Source organism: Vidua macroura, chromosome 20 (assembly GCF_024509145.1).
Source record: "Vidua macroura isolate BioBank_ID:100142 chromosome 20, ASM2450914v1, whole genome shotgun sequence".
Taxonomy (NCBI): domain Eukaryota; kingdom Metazoa; phylum Chordata; class Aves; order Passeriformes; family Viduidae; genus Vidua; species Vidua macroura.
This window is the reverse complement of record NC_071590.1, coordinates 410342-435919: the sequence shown is the minus strand read 5'-3', so window position 1 is coordinate 435919 and position 25578 is coordinate 410342. Positions and strand designations below refer to the sequence as shown.

Sequence of the window (25578 nt, the reverse complement as noted above, 5' to 3'; positions counted from 1 at the left end):
CGGGGCCGCTGCTCGGAGCGTGATTGGCTGGAGGCGCGACGCCTGGGGGCGGTGCTTGGCGGAGCGCGGCGCGGCCATGATGGCGGGCGGTGCCGGCCGGGAGGGGCTCGGAGCCGGGTGCCGGGACCCGGACCCGACCTCAGCACCGACCCCGGCCTCGACCCCCTCTTTGTCTCTGGCCTCGGAGTCTCTCGAACCCCTGCAGGACCTGACCGGCGATGGAGGGGTGCGCAAGCAGCAGCTGCGCCCCGGCACCGGGCAGCCCGTGCCGCCATCCTCTTCCGTGGCAGGTAGAGCCGGGCCTGGGGTCTCCGGAGCATCCTGTGGGCCCCGAGAGGTCCCGCGGCCAGGGCTGGGCACCCCTGTTAAGGATGTCCCAACTCTCTGGCACAGATTGCCCAAGGAAGCTGTGGTTGCCCCATTCCTGGAAATGCTGAAGGCCATGCTGAAGCAGCCTGCTCTAGTGGAAGGTGTCCCTGCTCATGGGCCGGGAGTTGGACTGCATGATCTTCAAGGTCCTTTCCAACCCAAACCATTCCACGATTCTCTCAGTCTCTCCAGGGCTGGTGTCCTGGAGTGAGGCTGCCTGAGCTCGGCCTGACTCGGCCCGGGGGGGTTTCAGGGTGCTCTGCAGTAATATTGTGCCTGAATTCACTGGTAGTTCAGGCACCAGTAACCATCTCCTGAGCAGCTTTTAAATAGGAATTGTTTAGTTTAACCTGTGTTCAGCAGGACTAAGAACGAGAAAATCCTTGAACGTGTGGGCTGGAGTGGGGATCTGGTGCTCATGCCTGTCACCTGTGTCTCCATGTGAAGTTTGGTCTGTGTAGCTGGACCTGAAGCAGGTGCTGAGGAAAACAGGGCAGAGCCTGTTGGGAAAGATCCCCCAAGACTTTAATGTTGACATGCTGGTGACTGGCAAAGACCACAACAAGGATTTAAGAGTGCTGATATTATACTGCAGTGTGTCTCTGTTTCATAGACTGTCTCCTCTCCTTATCAGTATTTTAACACTTGGGATACCCTGTTTAACTTCTCATGGCTGAAGCATTAAATGAAAAGGCATCTAGACCTTGAGGAATGAAGGATTTCTAGGGCCCACCTGTGCTCACAGAGAAGTCTGAAATTGGAAGCAGTTCCTGAAGTGCAGGGCCCTTGTGCTGTGTCAGGAGAGGCCCATTACAGTGTATTTTCTGAGACAGAACTGGAGTTACAGATGCAGAGCCTGGGGTAGCAGTACATTTCCCCCCTTGTTCCTCTTTCTAGAGCTCCAGCTTTGGTTAGGGAATTCTTTTTAAATATTTCTGCATATAACTGGGGCATTTTAATTCACTCAGCTGAAGTTTCCAATTCTTAAATGTGCAAAATCGCATTTCTTAAATAGATCAGGACTGTAAAGCAGCTGCTTTGTCTGGGAATGATGCTAAAACACACAGCAGTTGGCTGCTTGGATGTGATCAGGTTTTTGGTGTAAAACAGAAGGGTTTTTGCTGCCTCTGCTGTTCTATAGCAGAATGGAAAAGGAGAAGCAGGATAACTGGGTGGTTACAATTCCTAATGTGCTCCTGATGTTGCTGTTATGGGATATGAAATCAACCTCTTGCTTTTCCCTTCTCCCCACTCCTCGCTTTGGGCTGTACAGTGAAGTACTCTGGGTACCTGGGAAATTGGAATAAGCTCTTCTGTTCAAATGGGAACAGCAAGTATCCAAGGCTGATGAAACTTGGAAAAGGTAGGTTTGAGCCACAAACTTTAACCTGGGGCTTGGGATTGTATTAAGTCATTTTGGGAACTGGGGTTGTATTAAGGCATTTCAGTTTAAATGCTGTTTGGTGTCTTTAGGTTGTTTGAAACCTTTAGCACTTGTTCATGGAGTCCAAAATCCTCCTGGTTCACACGGGAGATGGAATCTGGACCTGCTCACCCTCTGCCTGGGAGAGGTAGGGAGGTGTTTGTCACCTGCCCTCAGGTAGTTTTAAATCTCTTGAGAAGAGATGATGTTTTCCAGCCTGGACATCTCTTTTAGCATGCTGGTCTAGTGGAAGGTGTCCCTGCCTGTGGCAGGGCTTGGACTGGATGATCTCTAAAGCCCCTTCCAACTCATCCCGCTCTGGATTTGCAATACCACATGCTCAGTCCCACAGCAGCAGTCCCCCTGATAATCCATTCTGGAGCAGCTGGCTGTTGTAGCTGCTGAGACAGGAGCTCCCAGGGATTTTTTTTCTTCCTTCAGGCTTAAGGAGAAATCATTGTTTGGTGTGTGAGGGTGTTGGTGTTTGTGAATCTCACCTGTCCCACCCCTCATTGTGACAGACATCACGCTGTGGGGGTTGGAGATCGGGCTGCTGTCTATGACCAAAGGCGAGGCTGCACTGTTCGTCCTCGCTCCAGAATACGCCTACGGCCAGCGGGGCTGTCCCCCCTCCATCCCCCCAAACACCACGGTCCTCTTCAAGGTGGAGGTGTTGGACTTCATCGATTCAGAGGAGTGCGACGCCTTCTTTGAGTTGACTTATGTGAGTTCTTTTAATAAGGCTTGAGGCCAAAATCTGGAGGGTGAACTATCATTGTCCTGTCTCACAGTTGCTGTGGCTTGTGTGGTATGTGTTCAGGTGAATGCTGGTGCAAGTATCTAGTCCCTGGGCTCCCAACTCTGCTCTGATCCATGTGCCTGCCCTTTGTGTCCCTCCATGTCTCACTCGGTTTGCTCTCCCATGGAGAGGGAGAAGGCAAGATTTGCCTTTGTTTGCTCCTCTGTGCTGGATGGAGTCAGTAGAATGGCTCCCATTTATTTTTAGTTTTGCCAGAAACCTCATGGTTGCACTAGAGGGCACTAACTTCCAGGAATTTCTTTAAGGAACAGTAAGGAGCTGACTGTAACAATCCTCTTCAGCCTGCAGTGTCCCAGTGCCCCACCAGCCCCCACCCTTTGTCTCTGCCTCTTGGCTCCTCTCCCAAATGCTCCCTGTTTTTTCCTTCCTGGTGAGTTACAGTGCTATTGTTATTTCACCTTTTCATGTCAAGGGCTTTGGGCTTTGGTTGTGGGTCAGTGAGCAGAGGCAGAAGCTAATGGGGGAGCCCCTCCAGCCCCTGCACAGGCAAATTTTTCCCCAGAGCCCTGTGAGCAAACCACACTTGTGCTCCCTCCTTGCCCACCCATTTTGGCTGACTGACCTCTCTCTATGAGTTGGTTCCAACTTGCAGACCCAGAAGAAAACCTGTCCCTCTTTTTTATTTAATGATTGTTGGGATTTTTGTTTTGCTGTCTTTGGGAGTGTCAGGCTGTCCCAGAGCTGGCTTGAGAGCAATTAGAGCAACAGAACCTTTCAAGCAGCTATGTGCCAGTGGCAGCATTTGTGTTAACTCAACTGTGTGCTGAAGGAGTTGGGCAGGTTTTAAGAACACATTCCTGCTTTTTTCAGTCCCACTTTGGGCCTGGGGAGCTTCCTGACCTCTTTACTGGGAATAATCAGCACAAGAACACTGTAATGTTTCAGCCTGGCTGGGGAGATACCACATGGTGGTGGCCTGGCCTTGGTAAGGACCTGGCTTCTTGTCTGTGAATAGGAGGGGGCTGTTCAGGACTGCCCTGTCTGAGTTCTCTGCCTGTTTTCTTTAGTTTGAGCTGAAATTCAGATATTTCTTCACACAGGAACAGCGGGATAGACTTCCTCTAGAAAAGCTGTTGAAAGTGGCAGCCACAGAGAGAGAGTTTGGCAACTACTTCTTCTATAAGCAGTGCTTCAAGATTGCCAAGGACAGATACAAGAGGGTATGGCACCAGGAAAATGTGGGGTGTACTTTGGGAAAGCTGTGAAAGAAGGGATTATTTTAGATCACCACAACAGGAACAGGTCAGAGATCGAATAACTTTATGGTATTTTCCAGGCATAGTTTGTTACTTCAGAACAGGGCTTGCACACCTGGTTTTGTGTGAGCAGCAGTGGTAAATGAAGGAACAGTCACATAATCATTTTGGTTGGAAACGCTCTCTGAGACCACCAAGTCTAACTGTTCCCCAGCACTGCCAAGGCCACCACTAACCCATGTTCACAAGTGCCACATCCACAGGACTGTTAAATCCCTTCAGGGGTGGGGATTCCACCACTGCCCTGAATAGCCTCTGTACTGGGGCTGGGCAACACTTTCCGTGAGAAATTTTCCCCAGTATCCAACCTGAACCTCCTGTGCTGCAACTTGAGGCTGTTTGTCTTGTCCAGCTACCTGGGAGCAGAGCCTGACCCCCATCTGGCTGCACCTTCTTGTCCAGGAATTCTAGCGAGTGAGAAGGTGATCCCCCTGGTCCTTTTTCCCAGTCTGAGCCTCTTCAGCTCCCTCTCCCAGCAGGGTAAATGCTCAGTTATTCTCAATCTGGAAGGCATCTGCTACTTTTTCAGAGGTGGAACTGATTCAAAGTTGCTTTTGCTTGGTATTTTTGAAACAAAAGTAATTTGCCTTCTCCTCTGTAAGATATCCATATTTATCTGTAAGATACCCATATTAAATCTGAGTCCTGAGTGCTTTTTTTTGATTCTGCTGCTTTCCATGGTAAGTTTCTAAACCTGTGGTCGTATGGTCAGCATGACTAGTCATGCTGAGAATGCCATGCCCTGTATTTAGAGTTTTGATTGTTATTACTTTTTAGTGACCTGGGTGAGCAGAAATACGGGTGTAGCTCTTGGATGAGATGGATTTCTCACTTTCTGTGATGGATTTGTTGTGCACTGGCTGGTTTTCCTTCTCTGCTCAGGCGCTCTCCATCCTGGGTTGCAGCTCTTCCAGTAAGGCAGAGCAGAGCCAGATCAACGCTTCCAAACTGCTGCTGTTCCTGAATCTCTCACTCACTTACCTGAAACTGGAACGTGCTGACCGAGCTTTGAAATACGGGGAGTTAGCCTTGGAGATGGACCAAGGAAATGCCAAAGCGCTGTTCAGGTGTGGCCAGGTGGGCAAATAAATCATTATGGAACATCCCAGCCTGGCTGTGGAGGGAGCAGAATGAACTGAGGAGAATCTCTGAATTCTGGGCTGCTTCAGTAGTCAAGGTGCTTTGTCTGCATCTGTCCTTTTGGAAAGTCTGGCTCTCTGGAAATGTGTCACATGGAGCATTTCCTGGAGTGTTCCTGAATTACTTTTCTCTGTCACAGGAAAGTTTGTTTTGGCATGAGGCCTTAGGAAGGGCAGTGGGTCTGTATTTATCTTGTGATGCGTCTAACTTCTTTCCATGACAGGCTTGTCTCTACATGAAGGAATACAGCAAATCCCGGGATTTCCTGGCCAGAGCTCAGTGCATCCAGCCCTTCAACCGTGATATCAACAATGAGCTGAAGAAGTTGGCAAGGTGAGAGCCCTCCTTTCCATATCTGGGGAAGAGAGAGTGTTTGGGCAGGTTGTAATAGCCATTCCAAAATATTTAAAATATTCAAAAAAAACCCAAACCCCAAACTATTGGGTTAATAAGTGACTTGGGAAAACACGTGTGGAGAAAACAGCTTGAAACATTTTTCAGGCCCAGAAGCTGCAAGTCAGGAGCTCGGAGTACCCACCCTTTCCATATATTTCTTTGGTGGGATGTGTGTTTCCTGACTAGTGAGCAGATCAGGATGAGGACAGGGATGTGGGGGCTACTAAAATATCTCAAATACAGTGAAATACACTTGGCTGATGATCCAGCTGTTAATGTTCTCAATAAGTATGATTTTCATTCCCTTTAAGATGTGTTGGTTATTTTCAGCAGCTGTAGGTGCTTCAATGCACAATACTAATATTCATTAAAAGTGAATTTCTTGCCATCTTGGAGATAATAAATGAACAGCCCTGAAGACGAACTCTTCCTTTCCCCACAGGCTGAGTTCAGGACTATCCTGCCAGCTTTAGTCATGCCCCCACCCCAGCAAAACATGACTAATGCTTATCTATGTCCTCATGATGCTCTTCCTTTGAAACTGCCAAAAGCATTAGCTTTTTCCTAAAAGTGTGTGCTGTCCCCCTGGCACTGTTTACTGAGGTAGGAGCGATGCTGTCCTCAGCTCTGGAGCTCACAAAGCAGCCCTTGAATACAAACCCTCTTCTGCATGTCAGTGCCAGGCACTTGCAGAAGGCAACAGTAACACCTAAAAAGAATGGTTGGTGCTGCTGGAAAAGCCAGTCTGGTGGGCTGAGTGCCTTCTGCCAGGGGATATGTTGGTGGAGGGCTGTTCTGTCCTGTGTGTCCATGTTGTCTTTAATAGTCTGTCATAACACCAAGTCTGCAAATTTGTTCTCTTACTTCTGAAGTACAAAGAGCTTGAAGGCAGTATTAGCTGCTGGTCTGGAAATTTTAAATTAGTCTCTTGTATTCATCCTGATCTCCCACTGGGTATGGAGCTACCAAACTGTCCAGTGAGGGTGGGGAGTTCTAAACTAGATCTGGCTGGCTGCTCTTGGAGGCTAGTACATGTATAGTGCTAGAAGGCCTGATTCTAGAAGCCTCATGTATTCACTTAGATTTGTTTGAAATGTGTTGGTAGATAAAAGAGAAATTTTGCTAATGGTGTTTAGGTAGTGTGGCTGGGAAGCAACAAGGCATTTCTGCCTCTGTCAGCTCCAGCTCTGTAGAGAGCAGCACGTTCAGGGAGTGTGTATGTGTCAGAATTGAGTGCATGTTAAACCACTGTTGTCCTGGAGTTTCTGCTTCACTGCCTGTTAAAACTGGTGTACTTTTTGCTTTTAACCATGCAATGGTTTGGGTTGGAAGAGACCTTAAAGCTCATTCCACTGTCATGGGCAAAGACTCTTTTCACCATACCAGGGTGCTCTAAGCCCTGTCCCACCTGGCCTTTAACACATCAGGGATGGGGCAGCCACAGCTTTTCTGGGCAACCTGTGCCAGGGCCTCCCCACTCTCACAGGGAAGAATTTCTTCCCAATATCCCATCTAACCCTGCACTCTGGCAGCAGGAAGCCATTCCCTCTTGTCCTTGTCCAAAGTCCATCTCCAGCTCTCCTAGAGCCCCTTTAGGCAGAGGTCTGAGGTCTTCCTGGAGTTCTTTCCAGGTGAGCACCCTTGCTCTTCCAGCCTGTCTTCAGAGCAGAGGGGCTCCAGCCTTTGGAGCATCTCCATGGCCTCCTCTGGACTTGCTCCAGCAGCCGTATGTGTTTTCCATGCTGGAGGCAGCACTGCAGGAGAGGTCTTCTGCCTGTGACAAAGAGTGGAATTAGTGTGAAACAGATGAAGCAAGTGTTACTGGGTGTTGTTTATGAGGCCTTACCTCTGGCTAGATATGTAATGTTGCCAGCCTGCCTTGCCTGAGAACTTGTAGTGTGATCTGACAAATGCCTCAGAAAGAGAATATGAATTGAAACCTTGTTCTTAGTGGCTTTTCACTTCCTTACTGAGTACATTTATACTTCATTAAAAGCAATGTTGTGTGGTAATCAGCAAGCTCCCTTTTGCTGTCTAAAACAAAGCTTTGGAATGCATGCAAAATGCTCTGGAGAACAACAAGCAGAATCCAGGGTGAGAGGTATGTAGAACGTGTCTGGTACCAGCTGTGGTGGATTTGGTGCAAATTCTGCTGCTGGACCTAGGAATTCTATTGGAAGGCTTGCACTGCATCAAAACCAGAATGAATTTGGGTTCTTCCAATATCTGGCATTAATCTGTTCATCCAAACAAAGTGCTCTTGGATTCCCTGCTGTCATAGGTGTGGGAATGTGCCAGCTACAGGTGGGCATCCTTGGTCAGCAACTTCTGTGTGAGACTTACCAGGAGAGATCCGTTGTGCTGGGATTTCATACCCTCTAAGGTTCTTGGCCCAAGGATGCTGAGGGCTGCAGCTGAGAGAACCTGAGCCAGCCTCTCACTGGGGTTGGTTCTAGTGTGTTGCACAAAACCCTTTGCTTTTGGCCTTATATGGCAACAGATGCAGGAAAGCTGAACTCGTGGGCAGCCACTGATCCCTGGAACAGTGTTCCCAATCTGAGTCAGCCTGCAGCTCAGAGATTCCTTACCAGTGAGGTGAGAGCACAGAGAACGGAGGATGCTGCGCTTAGAGAAGTTCAAATGGAGCAGACTGCAAAGCTTTTGCCATCCTGCCACACTGGCAAGGAAGAGAGAACAGAGGAGGATACATCTGCTTGTCATCCACTTAGTCCAGACACAAATCCCTGCTGTCTCCTTCCCATCCTCTGCCCAGATCCTATATCCATGGTAGATATCCTGCTGTATGGCCGTCGAACAGTGTCTCCTGGGTGCGAAAAGAACTTGCATAAGGACACACAAAAGTATCCCACAGCACACAGGTGGAGTTCCTCTGCACTATCCCATGTTTCCAAAACTAGTGTAGAAAGCACCTGTCTCACAGAAGGCAAATGATCTAATTAGTCCCAAGCAGAGCAGAGATCCAAGGTCTGGGGGTGAGGCATGACATAGCCAGCTCTCTTTCCCTGACATTGCAGAAAGAAGGGCTTGGCGGAGCTGTGCCTCTGCTGCCAGCACACTCTTCCACTATGTTGATTTATTTATATCCAAAAAATAACATTGTTTTCAGGGGGTGACACAGACAGTCTCCAGCCCCTGACGCCATCCTGTCCTCTCCTTTGCAGATACCACAAGGAGTACATGGAAACAGAGAAAGAAATGTGCTGCCAGATGTTTGACCCTCTCAATTCTTACGGCTGAGAAGAAATCAAGGTAACCAGGTTTTGAAAAGGGCTGAGCACTCCCAAAATCTGTCATGCCTGTAGTGTTCTCAGGTGGAGAGCCTGCTTCTCTTCTGCGGGGGAGGCTTTTGGAGGCAAAATGGAAAGTGATGGGAGTGTGTGGAGAGGAAGGGCAGGATGGTGGGGTGAAATACTGCTACATCATCACCTTGAAGAATCTTTCCTGTGAGGCAAATGTGTGGGACAGGGACCTGGAACTGGCAGCAGTTGAGTAAGTTTGGTTTGTTGTTTCCTGTGCTGCTCATCCCAGCTATTCCTGGTCAGAGCCAGGGGCTGAAATAACTCTGTAGTCTTGTTTCTCTGCCAATTAAAAGAAAAGGGAAAAAAAGAAAAGTTCCTGTCAAATTTAAGAATTGGATTTCCTCCTCCCCTCCAGCACTTCTGTCTGGAATTCTGTCTTCAGCACTTCTGTCTGGAATGCCTCACTTTAGAAAAATCCAAATATTTTATTTCTGGTTTTTTTTTTTTTAAGTATTAAAATAAGTCTGTTTGGATAGAAAACTGGAGGTAGATGTTTTGGACTCTTTAAAGCCTTAAATCTTCTAGCAAAATTGACAGGTTTATAAATGCACAAAGGCTCTTTGATCCTTCTTTTTTTTCCTCAAAATCTTCAGGGAGGTGCAACCAGGAGCAGAAATCTTTTCTGGTCTCTTGCTTTGGGAGAAACCCTAGGGAAAGAATTCTGGAAGATGACAAAATCCTTCAGTCATGAACCATCCCCAGCTTAGGGCCATCAGTTTGCTGCTGTTGTCTCTCCTGCAATACAGACAGTACCTCTTCGCTAGCAGAAAATGAATATTGGCAGCCTTTCCATCAGCTCTGGTGTTTTAAGGTTGTCTCTTTGTGCTTGTGAGGAAGCTATAAGGCAGTGTTTGAGGAAGAGGTTGGATTGAACGCTGCTTCCTAAAGGAACACAACCTTCTCCTGACTGGACATGACTCCTTGTGGAGCCTTTACCCTTCCTGCTGCCCCTGTGCTCTGGTCCAAGGGCATGTGACCTCAGAGCACAAGTCATCCTGCCCTGGGTTTGGATGAGACTTACTAAGTGTGTTAGCAGGTGCTTGCTCCCAGGAAAGGAGCTCTGAAAGGGGAAGTAAGACTGTGATCTTGTGCAGAAAGTCTGTGGCTCTAGACTTGGCAAGAGGCTCTGATTTTCCACTTGCTGCGTTTCAGGAAGTTACAGTTTGGAAGCATATAGGACCTTGGGTCTCATCCCTGGTGATGTCTGACCTGGGAAGCTCTTGTGACGGTCTGGGATCAGCTGGTGGGAGTCAGAGTGATTGTAGTGATCTGCTGAGGCACCAGACAGGTCCTCCCCTGGGAAGATTGTGTGACTACTTGTTTTCCAAAAAGCATCTTGTGAAGATTCTGATTTCCACGCATCTGGTCTAAGTAAAACCAGTGATTTTGGTTAGAGGAGACTGAGAAGTACAAAGGAAAAGGACAAAATCTCTGCTGTAGGCAAGCTTAAGTGCTGGGCTGAACTGCTTATCAGCCAATTTATCCACTGACTCCTGTGTGTGGATTTCTCCCACCTTACACAGCTGATGGATAGATGTCAGTCAAAAATATTTCCAGGCTTCCTTGAAGTTGATTTTTGTTGCAGTATTAAAAGGAAACTAAGTCTCCCAGATGAACATAAATCACTGAGACCCAAACAAAAATCTACTGTTCATTCATGGCAAAAGAAGTCCTTTGCTGGAGGAGGTTCCTGCAGGGCCCTGTGTGAGCTAAAGGTTGGGCTGCTGCTTTAAAACTTCATTATACATTCAGAGGGGAGCAAAGGAGTTCCAGCAGGAGCTCCTGCTCCCTGTCAAAGACAGTGGTAATTGGTCAGAATTGAGGCAGAACATTCTTTAGTGTTTTCCAACAGCTTTGTACCAGTAAAGTTTAGGGTGCAGGCTGTACTGGGGCAGTTTGGCAGGCCAGCTTCATCCATTCTCTTAGACACTGAGTGAGGAGATGGGCTGGGAATGCTGTCTGCAGTCCATGGTTAATGGACCAGTGGAATCATAAAAGTTATAGGAAACCTCCCTGTATACCAGCTGACAGGTGCTTGTGGAGCGCTAGCTGACCTGTGGTCTAGCTCCTGAATGGCTCAGAGCTGTAGTTATAGCATCTGTTCCCTCCTGAACATTGCTGCATCCATCCCTTGCTTTAGAGCTCTCTCCAAGCTGAAACTGCTGTGCCTTTGCTGAGCCCTGCTGTGTTCCAAGAATAAAGTTCATTTCTCTGTACTGAATAATCCAGGGCTGTTTTGCATAATTACACTCAAACCTGGCTGCACCTGAGCATATTCCTTCTGCCTGATGTTTTTGCAAGAGATTTTGTAGCTGCAGGACAAAGCCAAATGGCTTTAAGTTGAAAGAGGGAAGAATCAGATTGGATATAGGGAGGAAATTCTTTCCTGTGAGGGTGGTGAGATCCTGGCACAGGTTGCCCAGAGAAACTGGGCTGCACCATCTCTGGAAGTGCTCAAGGCCAGGCTGGATGTGGCTCTGAGCACCCTGGTGTAGTGGAAAGTGCCCCTGTCCATGGCAGGGAGTGAAACCAATGGGTTTTAAGGTCCTTTCCAACCCAAACTATTCCATGATTTCTGTATCTCCTGCCAGCTGTAGAGCCCAGTTCTTCTAATTGCCACAAACATATTGCTCAGAACACATTTCCTACCTTTTCAATGGAATTTTGTGTCAGAATAGATCTTCCCTTTGGCAAAATCCAAGGCTGCTTGTGGTGCTTCTTGGGGGGAATTCAGAAGTACTCAGAGGTAGAAGCACAAATTCCTTTTTAAATCCATCTTGCTGCAGTTTCTTCTAAATCCCTTGAGTCTCAAGCTGGCCCCTCTGAGGGTTTGGTTTATTTACCCGTCTCTTCACTTTGTGTGGTGCAGGTATGTAGAGCCTAGTTTCCTGGGATGTGCAGAGCTGGAAATCCTCCTTGGTGTCCCCTAAACTGCAGAATGGTGGGCTGAAGCCTCTGGCTTTTTTTAGCTTTTTGTTCTGATTGAAAGACCCAGTACAAAAAAAAAAAAAAAACCAAACAAAAAAAACAAAAAAAAAAAAACCCCAAAAAAACCACAAACAAACAAACAAACAAAAAAAAAAAAACAAAAAAAACAAAAAAAAAAAAAAAAAAAAAACAAAAAAAAACAAAAAAAACTTTCCCATTGTTATGTTGCTGTAGCCTCTCTCTCATAAGAGAACTAAATCATGAGGACCGGGGACAACTTCCTTAGGAATGTCTGGATTCTAGTATGATGGGACTCACCCCCAGATTGGGGTGACCTTGGGAGGTGGTAAAGTCTCTCCTCCAACCTGGGCCCTCAGAGAAAGACTCAGTAGTCTTCAGTTGTCCGGTCTTAAGGCAGTTTATTGCATGTTATCTCAAGGCACACACACTCCCTGGCATTCTCTCTGACTCCTTCTCCCTCTGCATCTCTCTCCGTTTTTCTCTGTCTCTTTCTGTCTCTCTTGCCTAAGGGGCTGGTGCCATCTTTTATATCACACATTACATATTAAATGTTTATCGTTTTTCCCCAATGCCTATCACCTATATTGAGCAGTGACTTTCTACTCTAAACCAATCTGTGAGTGCCAACATCACCAAGAACATGGAGGATAGGAAGGAGAAAGAAGGAGGACAGGGCATGCCCAAATCCCTCCATCTTAGAACTTCTGACCCCCATGTACAAAACTCAGACCCCTCTGTACAAGGCCTAAAACCCCCCTGTATATCACTCAAAGATCCTTCCTTTCACTTTGTGACTACTTCTATTATAATATCTAAACTTTTGTGATTTCTTGTTCTTCCTGCAAGGTTGGTAAATTGTTACATGGGTCAAATTCAAAACCACAGGGGTTCCCGGGTGCCTGGCAGGGTCTCAGAGGCTTCTGACCTGGACCTGGAACATCCAAGAGTGTCTGAGGGACCCCTTGGGTTCCGACACTAGTAGAGGGTCCTTGGTGATGGTTCTGTCCCAGGAGGATGAGTCTCTGCACTCTTATTTTTGGTTAGCCAGAGTTGAAAGCTTGTCTCTAATATGTATCTCAGCTCAGTACACAGGAGAAGTGGTCCCAGGAGGTGGGAGCGCACAGAGATGTTCCAGTGAAAACAAACAAGACTGAAATTATGACAGGAAACAGTAACTTTGAGGTCATACTGATGATTGCCATGAATAGCAAGTTCTACCAATTTTGGAGGCATTAATGGGTGGGAATTGGCTGCAGAACTGAGGCTGTGTCACCAGGTAGAAGTGTCTATAATTGGGCTTAAAATCAGCAGCAGTTGCCAGTTGAACTGACCTACTAAGCTGCAAGAGACTTGCGAATAAACTGAGAAGTCTGTGCATAACACAATCAAACTCCTGCCTTGGGAAAGCTCCAGACTTGGAATAAACAGCAGCTTTCTCCTTCCCTTCCTGCTCTCTCTTATTCCTGAGCAGAGCTGAAATGTCCCTCCCCACTGCGGCTGAACAACAGAGAACCAGCGATTCACTGCTCCTTTAGAATATGCAAATTCCTGTCCCACTGAGGTGCCTTGTGCTGCAGAGGAAATTGTTACATCTCTGCTTTCTGCTGAGCCTTCCCAGGTGAGGGGGAAGGCTTGAAGGAGGACCTAATTAAGCATTCTCCTTGTTTAGCAGAGGAAGGAGAAAAGCTTTAATGAAGTTGTTGAGTTGGGGGTTTTGTTTTCCTTCCAGCTCTCCTCTTCTAGCATCTTGCACTTTTTTTCTGAGGATTTCTACGGTTCCTGCCTGCAGTAGTACCTGTAATACCTCTCTGGAAAGATCCTTGGCTCTGTTTTCTTCTGGAAAGTGAAAAAATTACTGTGGCACCTGGTTTTAGGGGTCCCTGATACGCTTTCCTAGGGGATGTACTGGACATAGGCCTGGATGCACTAGAGCTGGCTTTGCCCAGACTGGGAGGTCTGGCCAGGGCTTAGAAGCCACAAGATGATGTGAAATGGAAAGGACAGACCTGTGCAGTATCCCAGTGTCCCACTGTGCCTGTCCTTCAAGGCTTTGGTGAAGTATTGGTCGTCCAGCCTTATCTAAGGATGGGCCCTCGGCTGTTCTCTCTGATTTAGGAAGTGCCTAAAGCCCGTAATTTCCTTTTGTGTTCAAACACAAAACTCCCAGTTCAGGTATGAGCAGATTCCCAGCTGCAGTGCTGAAAGGAAACTTTGCTGACAAGAGGTTGGGGCTGGGTGGGGTTGGGCTGTGCTCTCAGGTGATAAGTGACAGGACAAGGGGAAACAGCCTCAAGTTGTACCAGGTTTAGATTGGGTATTTGGGAAATTTTCATGGAAAGGGTTGTAAAGCATTGGAATAGACTGCCCAGAGCAGTAGTGGAGTCACCCTTCCTGTAAGTGTTCCAAAATGCGTGGATGTGGGATTTCAGGACGTGGTTTAGTGGTGAATGTGGTGGTGCTGGATTGATGGGTGGACTTGATCTTAGAGGGTTTGTCCAACCTTCTGTGATTCTGTTCTCCTTCACCTCCTGCCTGTCACCTGGCACTGGTCCTGGGAAGGCCAGGCTGAGACCCCAAGGGATATCCCCATGTGAGGTTCTACTTCTAAGAGCCTTTGCCAGCAGCTCTAATAAAAAATATTCTGGTGTTACAAATCAGTAGAACATGAAAAAGGTGCTGGGCTCTTTCCATTCCCATGATAACAGCTGGTTTATCCTGCAGGTGGAGTTTAAACAGAATTGGCTATGTGCAAGATGGGAATTTCTTTATGAAGTTTTAGCTTTGCAGAGCACTCAGAGTCACTATCCCTCACTTCCAGCAGCAAAGAGGCACATGATTATCCTAAGTTTTTCTCTGAGTTATAATTTTTCAGGCCTTCTTTCTCGCCTCAAGTTGTGCTCTGTCTGGGCACCAGTCCTCCTGGTTTGGAGGCTCCAGACTTTCCCTTTGAACTAATAGAAGAGATGTCTTTGTCCTGTTTTTCTTAGTCTTTAATCCAGGGATGTTAAATTATCATGGATGCTTATTACTGTCCTGATACCCTTCAGGGGAAGTGCTCTCCTGATTATAAGAGTGTTGGTGCTAGTCCAAGTCCTGAGACCTGCCAGCTCTCTGCTCTAGTGAGCAGTGAAACACTAACAAACTTGAGCAGAGTTTTAAATGCTCTAATTGGGCATTGCAGTAGCTGTCATGATACAGGGGCAGCTGAGGTTAATGTGATGAGTGCTGAGGGCCCTCAAAAGTGTTAATTGTGGTTTTGAGAAACACTCATCTGCTTGTGAGCTCCTAAACCTTGTTCACCCTTGTTCACTTGTGCATGGAATCACTAAATCACAGAGTTGTTAAGGCTGGAAAAGCCCTCTAAGATCACAGAGTCCACCTGTTCCCCCAGCACTGCCAAGGCCACCACTAACGCATGTCCCCAAGTGTCACATCCACACATCTGTTAAACCCCTCCAGGGATGGAGACTCTACAGCTGGCCTGGGCAGTTGTGTGCCTGACTAACCATCCTGTGAAAAAAATTTCCAAAATATCCAAACTAAACCTCCCCGGGCACAGCTTGATGCTCTTCCCTCTTGTCCTGTCCCTGTTCCCTAGGGGCAGAGCCTGACCCCCCCGGCTGCGTCCTCCTGTGCAGAGCTGGAAGGTCCCCCCTGAGCCTCCTTTTTTCCAGGCTGAGCCCCTTCCCCAGCTCCCTCAGCTGCTCCATACTGGAGTGTCTTTTCCATCATCAGCAGCACAGAGCACCTGATGGAACTAGGGGCTGCATCCCTGCTGGAACAGCATCTGGGCACCAGCAGCTGTGTCTGACACAGTGGCAGCAGCACTTTGCAAACAGGTGATGGTTTTGGCTGTTGGCACCAGGAAGTCCCCACAAGGGCTCCATATTTAGGGAATGAGCTTTTGGAAAGTCTTTTTGCTTCAGATGCAGGGAGTGTCTTGGCAATGTTGAAAGTTGGTTTGCAGAGCTCAAGAGTTATTTCCAGTAAGGATAGACATGACCTTAATGTGCCTCTTGTGCAGCCCACCCTGCTTTATCAGGGGCTGTTGATTCCATAGAATGCTGAACATTATTATCATAGAGGTTATCTGAGCACTTGAAGGACTGGGAGCTGCTCCGAGGATCAGTTTCAGCCCCCATCTGCTGGGTGAAGTCCTTCCTGAGTCAGAAGTGTGTGTTGAAGAGTTCATCACTTTCACCTTCCCATAATCGTTTCTCTTATGAGACCTCTTGCTCTCTGAACAAGAACTTTTGTTGCTTTGGCTGGGTGCTGTTTTAAGGGTTTGGGTTTTTTCTTTTTTAAGGTGTGTTTGGGAAAGAGCTCCGCTTTGTGTTCTTCCTTTTTGCTTTATGTATCCTTATCTTATCCCAGATCTAAGCAGACTTCACAGCTCTTCCTTCCATCACTTTAGGTTCGGGATGGTAGTGCATGTCATCGGCATTCAGGGCTTTTGGAGTCAAGACTTGTTACAGATCTCTGGAGAATTCTTCCTGCCACAGAGTGTCTATCTAGCATACACACAGCTCTTGGAACTCACTGTGGATCATTTGCAGAGCTGAGAATCTTGGTAAATTGACTTGGAAAAAAAGGTCCTGAGGAAAAAATATGTGTAAGTGCAGATCTTGAGATGGCAGTTCAAGTTATGTTGCTTGGCTCTAGAAAAGAGGAGCAGCATATCTGTTCCTTACACTTTCCTCTGTGGATTTGGACATCTGTGATATGGCTCTGACTTTGGATGTGGGAAGGGTGAGTGTCTGTGCTTGTGTGCTGCCATGCTCTGAGAATATATCCACAACCACCTCAACCGTTGGAGTGGCCACTTGAAGCCCTCACAGCTGGACATCCCTGAAGAGCACTTACAGAGGAAAGAGGAGAGCATGGCTGACTGCAGAGCCACTTCCACAGAGAGCATATAAATGGTCCCTAATTAGGGAATTTTCTCCCTAAGGCATGTCACCTGCTCAGAGAAAGCTCCCTGGGATGGCAGTGCCTCATGCCCAGATAAATCAGGACAGGCTGGTGTTGCAAATAGCTGTTCCTCTCCTGATGTCAGGGTGGATTGCCCAGCACATAATGTTATCAGCTGCTGACAGCACCCTGGTGCTGCTGGAATTTCATCTCAGCACTCCAGAGCACTGCAGACTGTCAGGAACCTCTTGTGGAGTCCATGAGATGGTTCCCTCTTGGTTGCAGTGGTTTTTCTCCACTGTCAGTGCCTGTGGGACTGGTCAGGCTCTGAGTGAAGAGCACTTCTCAGGCAGTTGCTGTTCACGGTTTTGGCTCTTTGCTGATGTGTGCTCATAACATTTGCATTCCCAACCAGGTTCATGTGGAGCTGCAGTGTTAGGATGTGCTTTATCCTTCCGGCTACTGAGTCACAACTTCCCTTCCTTTCTTCTCCATGCTCAGTTGTGAATCCCATTTAGATCTGAACAGCAGCATTGAAGAGGAGATGTTGTGTTTCCCCTAAGAGAGGAGGATGCATTTCTTTGAATATCCTTTGAGGTCACTTTTCTGATATGTGAAAGCTTTCCAGACTGCCACCACCCACCTGATTTCTTGGATACTTGCCTTGAGGAGCGCTCTTCTACTGAGGGTTATCCCAGTGCGGCACTCTGGGAGCTGCTGCCTCAAGGCATGGGGGCAGTGAGGGCTGAACTGGCAGGAGCAATGTTTAAGTGCACAATTCTGAGTTTTCCAGTTTCCTTGTGTTTTGACAGGAACTTTATCTGCTGTGTTTGGTGCCTCCCTACAGCCCTTCTAGAGATGGAGGCAGGAAAGGGGGAGCTGGGGAAGATGCACCTGCAGGGTTTTTTTATGCAGAAAAGTAGATTAAAGAAATTGTAAAGCCTTAGTTAAGCATTAACTGTTAATTGTGGTTGTAATGCAGAGTAAAGGTGATATAATTATATCATAATTATGACTATAGATGACCCATGACCTGGTGTGTTACTCCCTATGAACTGATGATCAGCTTTGTAGTTCCAAAGGATGAGTTAAAATAGCTGAGACCAACAGGCTTGTGTGTGACCTTTGAAATCTGAATGTGCCTTGCTGGATTTCATGTCTGAGTTGCTGCCAGCCTGCTGTAGTGAAGGAAACAAATCTTGGAGGGGGGTTCTGGTTGGAGTGTGCTGTTCTCCTCCATGCAGGAGCAGCACTGGTGTTGAACCCCATCCAGCTGTTGTGTCTGCAGAGTCCTGTGATTCCCCTCCACTTCTGATTGTGGAGCCATTTGGTGGAAATGAAAGAGAGAAACTGATCAAACACTCCCTGAAATGCCTTTAGGATTTCAGTTTGAATATTTTTTTAAATTAGCTGCACGTGAAGACTTTACTGCTTCAAATAGCAACCATGAAACCAGAAACCTCTTGGTCTGATTCCTTATTTTCCTGGTGTACAAGAAGCCTCAGTAGCTGTAGGCTCATTCCAAATTAGACACCCCAAACCCCAGCTAACAGCTGGTGGGAACACCCAGTGATCAGCTTTGAAATATTCCTGTTGGGAACATGTGAAGGAACTGCTGTGTGGGGATGGGATTAGACTGACAAGGAGCAGAGTAGAAATCAGTTGTATTTTAGGAGGAGCAAGGATGCTTTAGTTTAACAATGCAGAGAACACTATAGTACATCCAGGCTAAGGATTCCTTTTTCCCACTTGAAGCCTTTCTTTCCTTCTCCTGGTTGAAAAAACTTTCTGCTGTGAACTGGAGAAATGATTTAAGTATTTCTCTCTCTGATTCATTTTCAAAGAGGAGATCAGCTGAAGTGTCTTTCAGTCATTTTCCTTCTTTATGGACTTCCTTTCCCCCTTTTCCTGGAAAGTGCTGCCAGCCTGGACTGACAGCTGGTATCTTGTATGTCAGGAACCTTGTGTACCTCCAGTTTTGGAAGGTTTGGCAGTACAAGGGGGCCTATTAATTGAGGCTGAAACATGGGATTTGGTGAGTGCACTAACTCCCAGTTTGTGGTAGGCTGGAACTCTCACTCCTGTGTTTCTGACAGTATTAAAAGTTCCTCAACTCTTTTGTGCTTTTATTATCCCGAACTTTAAATTGGGCACAGCCCTTGTAAGAGGCACATTGTGCTGACTCAGACCCAGTTTTCTGGCAGGGTGGCCCTTGGTCACGGGTTCTGTGTGGCTCTGAGTGCATGGACTGATAATCCCACTGCTCCAGGGTCATCAGAGGGAGATGAGTCATTGGGGGTGGGCTGGAGAGTCTTGGTGTTCCTCAAAGCCCCAGTTATCCTGTGATCCTGTGGTGCCTTTCAAGGATGTATAATGAATGAGGTGTGGATTTTGAGTATCATGTGATGCTTCATCTTCTCCTTTTTTAGTCTGTAAAGAAGCTATTTTCCTCACAGTTCCTGGGGCTTTTTTTGCCTCCTGGTTAGCAGCCTGTAACTCAATATCCTCTAAGGAACAGGCTTCCCTATTTTACTACCAGTAATTTGATTTACATGTGCTGGAATGGCCAGCTGAGCTGGCTGGGACAGCTGTGGTGGCATGCAGATGCTGGAAGAGTATAAAGATGGGTTTGGGCTCCTGGTATTCCTGAGCTGTAAGCAGGTCATGCACCTTTTGGATGGGATCCTTTGATCCTCAGAGCTCCTGTAGGAGACAGATACTGGGTTCTTTTGGGGAAAGGTTTCTAAGGATTTTCTTGGGTTTTCATTTATTCTGTTTTTCCTTCTGCTGGTAATCCTATGGATGAGAGAGGGACAAGGCTTATGTTCCAACAGTATTTTGGTGTCTTTTGTGCTCAAAAATTGGGGAAATACTTCCAATAGGAGTTTTTCTGTGTTGGTATTTGAGAGGAGCCACTTGCAGCTACATCAAGGACAGCAGGATGCACCAGACACAGGGGAAGGTCCTGATTCTGTCTGAGGACCAGGGAGGGGAAGGTGCTGCTCCTGCAGGAGTAGAGGGAAAACCCAACTGGGAGAGGCACTGGAGGAGCAGGTGAGCTTTTGGCAACAAGGTCAGTGAAGCCATTAGAAGGTGAGGTAGGTGAGCCAAGTCCTGATCAGTGACCAGAGAGGTTCCCCTTTCAAATTCAGAACTGAGGAGGGAGGAATCACCACTTAAAAACAGTCCTGGTTCTTACCCAGACCAAGCTGATGCTGCACCAAGATACAGATTTCCTTCTAGTTACCCTAAAGAAGGGGAGGTGTGGGTGGAGGCTGAGATTAAATAAAGGGGTTTTGCTGGATGTGGAAATTGTCATTTCCCTTGCCAGGGCTTCAAGACTGTCAAGGACCCAGCTGCGAGTGATGGGGTGAGGTAACAAACAATTGCCCTAAGTGCTGGGGGTGCTCTGTGATCCATTGCTGGAATGCAGCCAGATGGCCAAGCCTTCCCGTGCTCCTGTCCTGCAACAGGAAGGAGCTGGGAGCAGGGAAATACAGGGAGAAACAACAGAAATCTGGGTTGAGGAGAAATTCCTGTGTCTCATACAAGATTCACCTTTCTCCCAAAGGCAGAGTAAGTATCCAGGTTTCAGTTTCCCAGAACCAGAGAGGAAAAGCGTAAGCGATGGGAAGCATGGATGACCTTGTGTAGGAAGGGAGGTGGCCCAAGGAGTGCTCTGGGGGTTTCCCTGAGGGGGGCTGGCCTGTTTTTAGCTCTTGTCACTTAATACTCTGTTTTCTCCAAGTCTTTCATGAGGAAGTTGAATGGATTTTAAGGGGATTTCACTGTGTTTGTTCCACTTGTGCTAATCTGTGGAAGTCTAGGTGTTTATTTCAGGGCCACTGGAGGTGTATGCTGGTAACCATGGATCATTGAGAGCTGAAATTCAATAGACTGTACAGGTGATGCTGGGGAAACACTGACTGTGATACTTTGTCATCCTAGGACTGTTGCAGCCGTCCACCTTTTGGCACATGGAGATCTCAGCATCACATACAAGTTTTGGGAGAAGGGGCAGGAGCACTGTCTTACTTCAAGAGACTGAAGTGAAGGTTCAGTGTATATACACAACCTGATTTTCCTGAAGTTTGATTTGTTTGCTATGTTTCGAGGCAGTTTCCAGAATAATTAAATCCATGCTGTTGGAGAGAGGAATGGGTCTGTGTAAATTCTTTCTCTTCTCCCATGCACACTGTTTGAAGAAAACTCTTTTCTGACGTCCTGCCTCTTGCAGATAGATTCCAGGCTGTTTTCAGGAAATTTGTAAATAGGAGGAGGATACCATGAAGTTTTCTATTTACACAGGTTGTTCTTAAAAAAAAATATGTTTGGTATTTTTGTGCTGAGGAAATAAACCAACCTGAACACTAAAGCTGGCAGGACTTGTGCCAATTTATTGCACAAATAAAAGTGATTGCAAGAGTGATTAATGCCTGAAAGGAGCTGGAATTCGGAATGGGGTCTGTAGAGCTGGCTCCCTTCGTGGGTGACTGGTTGTTGTACTCTTTGTTTTGGCTGAACATTCCTGTGAATGTTGATGCTTGATCTAAAATTGCTGAATAATACCAGCTTTGGAGCGAACTCCAGAGCTCTGTGTGCTCAGAACAAGAGACTGTGGCTGGGATTGAATAAATGCAGAGTCAGAGATGCTCTAAGAGCTGGAGTCCCTCTGCTCTGGAGCCGGGCTGGGAGAACTGCGGGTGTTCACCTGGAGAAGGCTCCAGGAAGACCTTAGAGCCCACTCCTCTGTGTAAAGAGGCTCCAAGAGAGCTGGAGAAGGACTTTGGACAAGGGGCTGGAGTAACAAGACAAGGAGGAATGGCTTCCTGCTGATAGAGGGGAGGGTTAGATGGGATAGTGGGAAGAAATTCTTCCCTGTGAACATGGTGAGGCCCTGGCACAGCTTGCCCAGAGAAGCTGTGGCTGCCTCTGAATCCCTGGAAGTGTCCAAGGCCGGGTTGGATGGGGCTAAGAGCATCCTGGTCTAGTGGAAGGTGTCTCTGCCCATGGCAGGGGGGTGGAACAAGACGAGCCTTAAAGTCCCTCTCAACAGAAACCATTCCATGATTCTGACTTCCCCAGCCATATTAGCCAGGGCTTCCCAGCCATCCATGCATCCGCAGGTGGCCTTGTCTCTCCATGTTCTTGGCCTTGCTCTTTTGCAGAAGGGCCTAAAACCGTATCTCCAGTCAGTAGAGGTTGGGCTGGCACTAAGAGGAGAATTGTAGAAGCATGGAATATCCTGAGCTGAAGGGACCCACTCGGATTATCCAGTTCAGCTCCTGCTGCAGGGCCAGTGTGTCCCTGAGCCCTTTCCTAGCCTGACACTAGATGGCAATGCCTCCTTCCCAGCGGTGTTTGGGACTCCTTTCTGATGGCCTTTAAATCTGGATATGTGTCTTTCTCTGCATAAATTTTGTAGTAACTCTGATTGGGAGTTGATGCCTCTTCCCTACAAGCAGAGAACTTTGTTCTTCCTGGGATAAGATAGTTCTGAAGACATAAACAAGACAAGTTTTCCAGAGTGGGCCAGCTCTGCCTCCTTGGAGTTCCCTGACATGGGCTGTGCTGGCACTTCCCTGCCAGCCCTTAGGTCAAACCACTGTGGGCAGCTGGATCCATGAGTGGAGACGTAGCACATCTCTGTTCACCAATGGCCTTGGAAAGGCAGGATCTCCTGGACCCCAAACTGTGGGGACAGAGCCCATTGAGGAAGAAGTTTCATCTGCTAAATCTGAAGTGTAGGAGTGGTGTGGCTGCTGTGGCACAGTGAGGCACTTTCCAAGCCTCTGGAAGATCCACTCCAGTCCTGCTGCCAGCAGCGCACACTGCAGGAACAGCAGCCACCCTTCCCTGCCACCCAGGCCATACTGGTTAATTGTACTTTACCCAGTGTCTGTTGGCAGGCAGTTTTTTGCTGTTGGAGACTTCCCATGGTGATATAGATCTTGCTGAAGTGTATTTTTCTTTACCAAATTATGTCCAAAAACTACTTTCTTTTATTTCCTTTTTTTTTTAATTTTCTTTTTTTTCCCCTTTCCCCCCCTCCTTTCTCTCTTCCTTCCTTTTTTTTTTTTTTTTTTTTTTTTTTTTTTTTTTTTTTTTTTTTTTAATTAAAGGAGGAAATACAATCCTTTGGCCTCTGGGCAAAATCAGGTGACTTGGCATTAAAGCAGAAATACTAGTCCTTGAGCAAAAGAGACAAAAATATCTACAGAGAGCCACACTTTTGGGGTGGTAGTCAAAAAACACCAAATCAGAGAAAAGTTTCCTACTGGAATTTTTAATTTTGGCCAAAATGCCTCCCTTTCCCCTCTCCATGAAATAGTTTTTGACAAACATCTTCAGTGTGTTCCCTGGAGAAGCTGTTCCAAAGGTTGGTCCCAGTGCAGCAGTGGTTTTGTATTTCCAGTTATGTCAACCTGCAGGTCTGCAGCTGTGCTGGGTTTGCTCAATTCCAAGATTATCTGATCTCAGGTGAAATTTTCCTGGCATGGCTGTTTATCCAAACCTGAAATGTCATTCACCCTCAACCCATCAATCCAGCAGCTCCTTGGGCTGCAAAGATAAAGCCTCTTTGAAGTGTGAATCACAACCCCTGTGTGTCACCTGAGCAGCTCCCATCATGTTGTCCTCCCCTGCATACCTCTGACCACCAAGAACACATAAGGGCAGTGAGATCCTACTCCATGCCTGTTCCCTCCACTGGCAGCTGGTGCAGAAACCCTGGAGAGTGTGGGTGGGTGTCCTTGTGCCCCCTACAGTGTGGGCTGTGCTCTGCCAGGGACAAGGTTGAGCTGAGACCACTGGCAAGCAACCAAAACACATGAAGTGGCTGTGCTAAACCTGCGCTGAGACATCCAGGGCATGTGAAATAGGAGTGCTGGAAGGTGGCACCTGTTACAATGTAGGCTGGTCACAGGTTTCCTCCAAGGCACAAGGTGCTGCAGTGGGACATGCAGCACCTCTCCAAACCTTCCCGGCATGCATGGGGATGCTGGTCCTATCAGCTCAGTCTGGGTGGGTGCTCAGCACCCTCCCCTGGGCCAGGAGCAATCCTGCTGATCCCAAGGACTTGGGGGCTCAGGCTCCTGTCACCATCCCTGTGCTGCTGACAGGGCAGAGAGGAGGCAGCAGGCAGGGACCAAGGGCCCCATGTGCACTGGATCCCCTGGATTGGTACGGGGCAGAGAAGTCCCTGGGGTTCTGGAGCCCCTTGAGTCACTGGGCACCCTGTTCTTCTGGGCTGGGACAGGAACCAGGAACTCCCATGGCACTGGAGCCCCTGGGCTGGGACAAGGACCAAGGACCTCCATGGCACCGGAGTCCCTTGCCTTACTGGGCACCCGTTCCCCCAGGTAAGGACAAGGGACTCAGATCTTTTTGTTCCAGGCTCTGAAAGTCACGGAAGCAGAAACCGCTTTGTGCTGCCAGCCGCAGCCAGGCCCAGCTGGGCACAGAATGATCCAGCTCCATGCTCCGCTCCTGGCCCCTCGTTTGTGTTGGCACTAGCCAGAGAGCGAAGCCGGTTTAATTGGCAGTTGTGTTTGTGGCCAGGGTGTTATGAAAAGGTTTTCTGTCTCCCTCTGTAAGTTCCCCGGAATATGTTTTCACTCTTAATATAATATTCACTTCATTATTAGCTGAAAGAGGCTCTTTTCAGAGAGGGCTTTTTTTTTCCTCTCCTTCCAAAAATATATTAAACTGCCCCTTCACACAGCACTGCACTGAGGGCTGGGATTGTCTACTGGGTGGGAAGTGAGAAATGCGACAGTAAATGGGATTTACACAGAAATTCCTTTCTTCCCCAGTGTGCTGGCAGTGCTGACTGGGTAATGGAGGAAGCGGCTGTTGCTTTCAGGGTGATTTGGGGTACCTCACCTCTCCAACAACGTGGTCACCAAGGAACTCCCCCCGCAAGCAGAGCAGGGGCTCCCAGCGCCCTCAGCTGGTGTTTCCAGGGGCAAACCCCTCTAGCAGAGTTGGGACCCAGCCCCAGGGATTCCCATCTGTGCTGAAAGTGTTTCCGGCATCTGCCAGGTTTTGGAAGCTTGCTCTCTCTTGGGTAGGTTTGTGGGCATTCGGTGCAACTGGACCCCCATATTGCCATCTTGTGTTGCTGCTCTTCATGACTTTGCAGCTTCCATAAGGTTTTTTCCTCCAGCTTTGAGAAAATCCCTGTGAGCTGCAGAAGCAGTGATGGTAGTATCACACGCAGAGCATCCAGCCTGGCTCAGCCTTGGGGATCCAGGAGAAACAATTCTGCTTTCCTCTTGTCTGAGTTCCTTGAAGGGCACCCACAGCCCAGCCAAGCTCTGGGTTCAGTTGTTTGTCATATTTGGGGGGTTTTGCAGGGCCATGCAGCCCCCGGTGCCCTCACTCAATGTCCTCAGCCCAGCCCAGCTGAGAATATCCGAGGCTGGGGCTGCCTGTAGGGTTGTGCTATCTCAGCCCTGGCCCCAGCTACTTTTGGGATGCCCTAAGACAGCCAGTCACAGTGGGAGAAGGTGCGGGGGGGACACTGGGCAGGGCAAAAGGGTCCCCTGGGCCAGCTCTTGCACTACTGCTATGGGGCACTGGGGTCCCTGGGGGGTACTGCTGCTCCATCCCTCGAGGAGCTGTTAGGAATGCCCAGGGGAGCCCAAAGCACATTTTTCCTTTCCCTGAAAGCAGCATAGACACAAATCTCCCCTCTCAGGGCAGACACCAGGAGCAGGAGCCTTCCCCAGCTCCACTGCCCCCATTCCCAGCCATCCTGGGAAAATCATTAGGGCTGGTACTATGTGCTGATGAGTATCCAAGTTCTGTCCTTAACTGGGAACAATTAGCATTTGTTTCAGGATACCTCTGTTTCAGGATACAGCTGTGGCTCCAGAGCTGACAGAAGCATTCCCGTCCAAGAAGGGTCCAAGGGAGCTCCCTAGGGATGATGCAGCTCCCAGGTAAGGATGCTCTTGGGAGGGGTCCAGCTTATTCATCCTCAACCCCTCA

At 48.0% G+C, this 25578-nt stretch overlaps 1 protein-coding gene across 4 annotated transcripts; it reads left to right on the top strand.

Moving 5' to 3' along the window:
* Positions 1-66: 66 nt before the first annotated feature.
* On the top strand, positions 67-20959 carry FKBP6 (FKBP prolyl isomerase family member 6 (inactive)). Of its 4 annotated transcripts, XR_008440192.1 has the most exons (10): positions 67-290; positions 1643-1732; positions 2314-2516; positions 3653-3772; positions 4751-4945; positions 5232-5341; positions 8587-8674; positions 13145-13291; positions 16088-16285; positions 20533-20605. XR_008440192.1 is itself a non-coding variant. In XM_053995912.1 (8 exons), the coding sequence occupies exons 1-7, from the start codon at positions 77-79 to the stop codon at positions 8660-8662; spliced, it is 1008 nt and encodes a 335-aa protein (XP_053851887.1). In that variant the 5' UTR covers positions 67-76; the 3' UTR covers positions 8663-8674; positions 20533-20620. The 4 variants fall into 4 exon arrangements, 2 of the variants coding, with proteins under 2 accessions (XP_053851887.1, XP_053851886.1); XR_008440193.1 differs by lacking the exon at positions 16088-16285 and having other exon boundaries at positions 20533-20599; XM_053995912.1 differs by lacking the exons at positions 13145-13291; positions 16088-16285 and having other exon boundaries at positions 20533-20620.
* The last annotated feature ends 4619 nt before the right edge of the window (positions 20960-25578 follow it).

Coding starts and splice junctions, on each gene's coding strand:
- FKBP6 (XM_053995911.1), top strand. CDS start 77: ATGATGGCGGGCGGTGCCGGCCGGGAGGGGCTCGGAGCCGGGTGCCGG. Junction 291..1,642: donor GCCATCCTCTTCCGTGGCAG/GTAGAGCCGGGC, acceptor TGGGCTGTACAG/TGAAGTACTCTGGGTACCTG. Junction 3,773..4,750: donor CCAAGGACAGATACAAGAGG/GTATGGCACCAG, acceptor TTCTCTGCTCAG/GCGCTCTCCATCCTGGGTTG.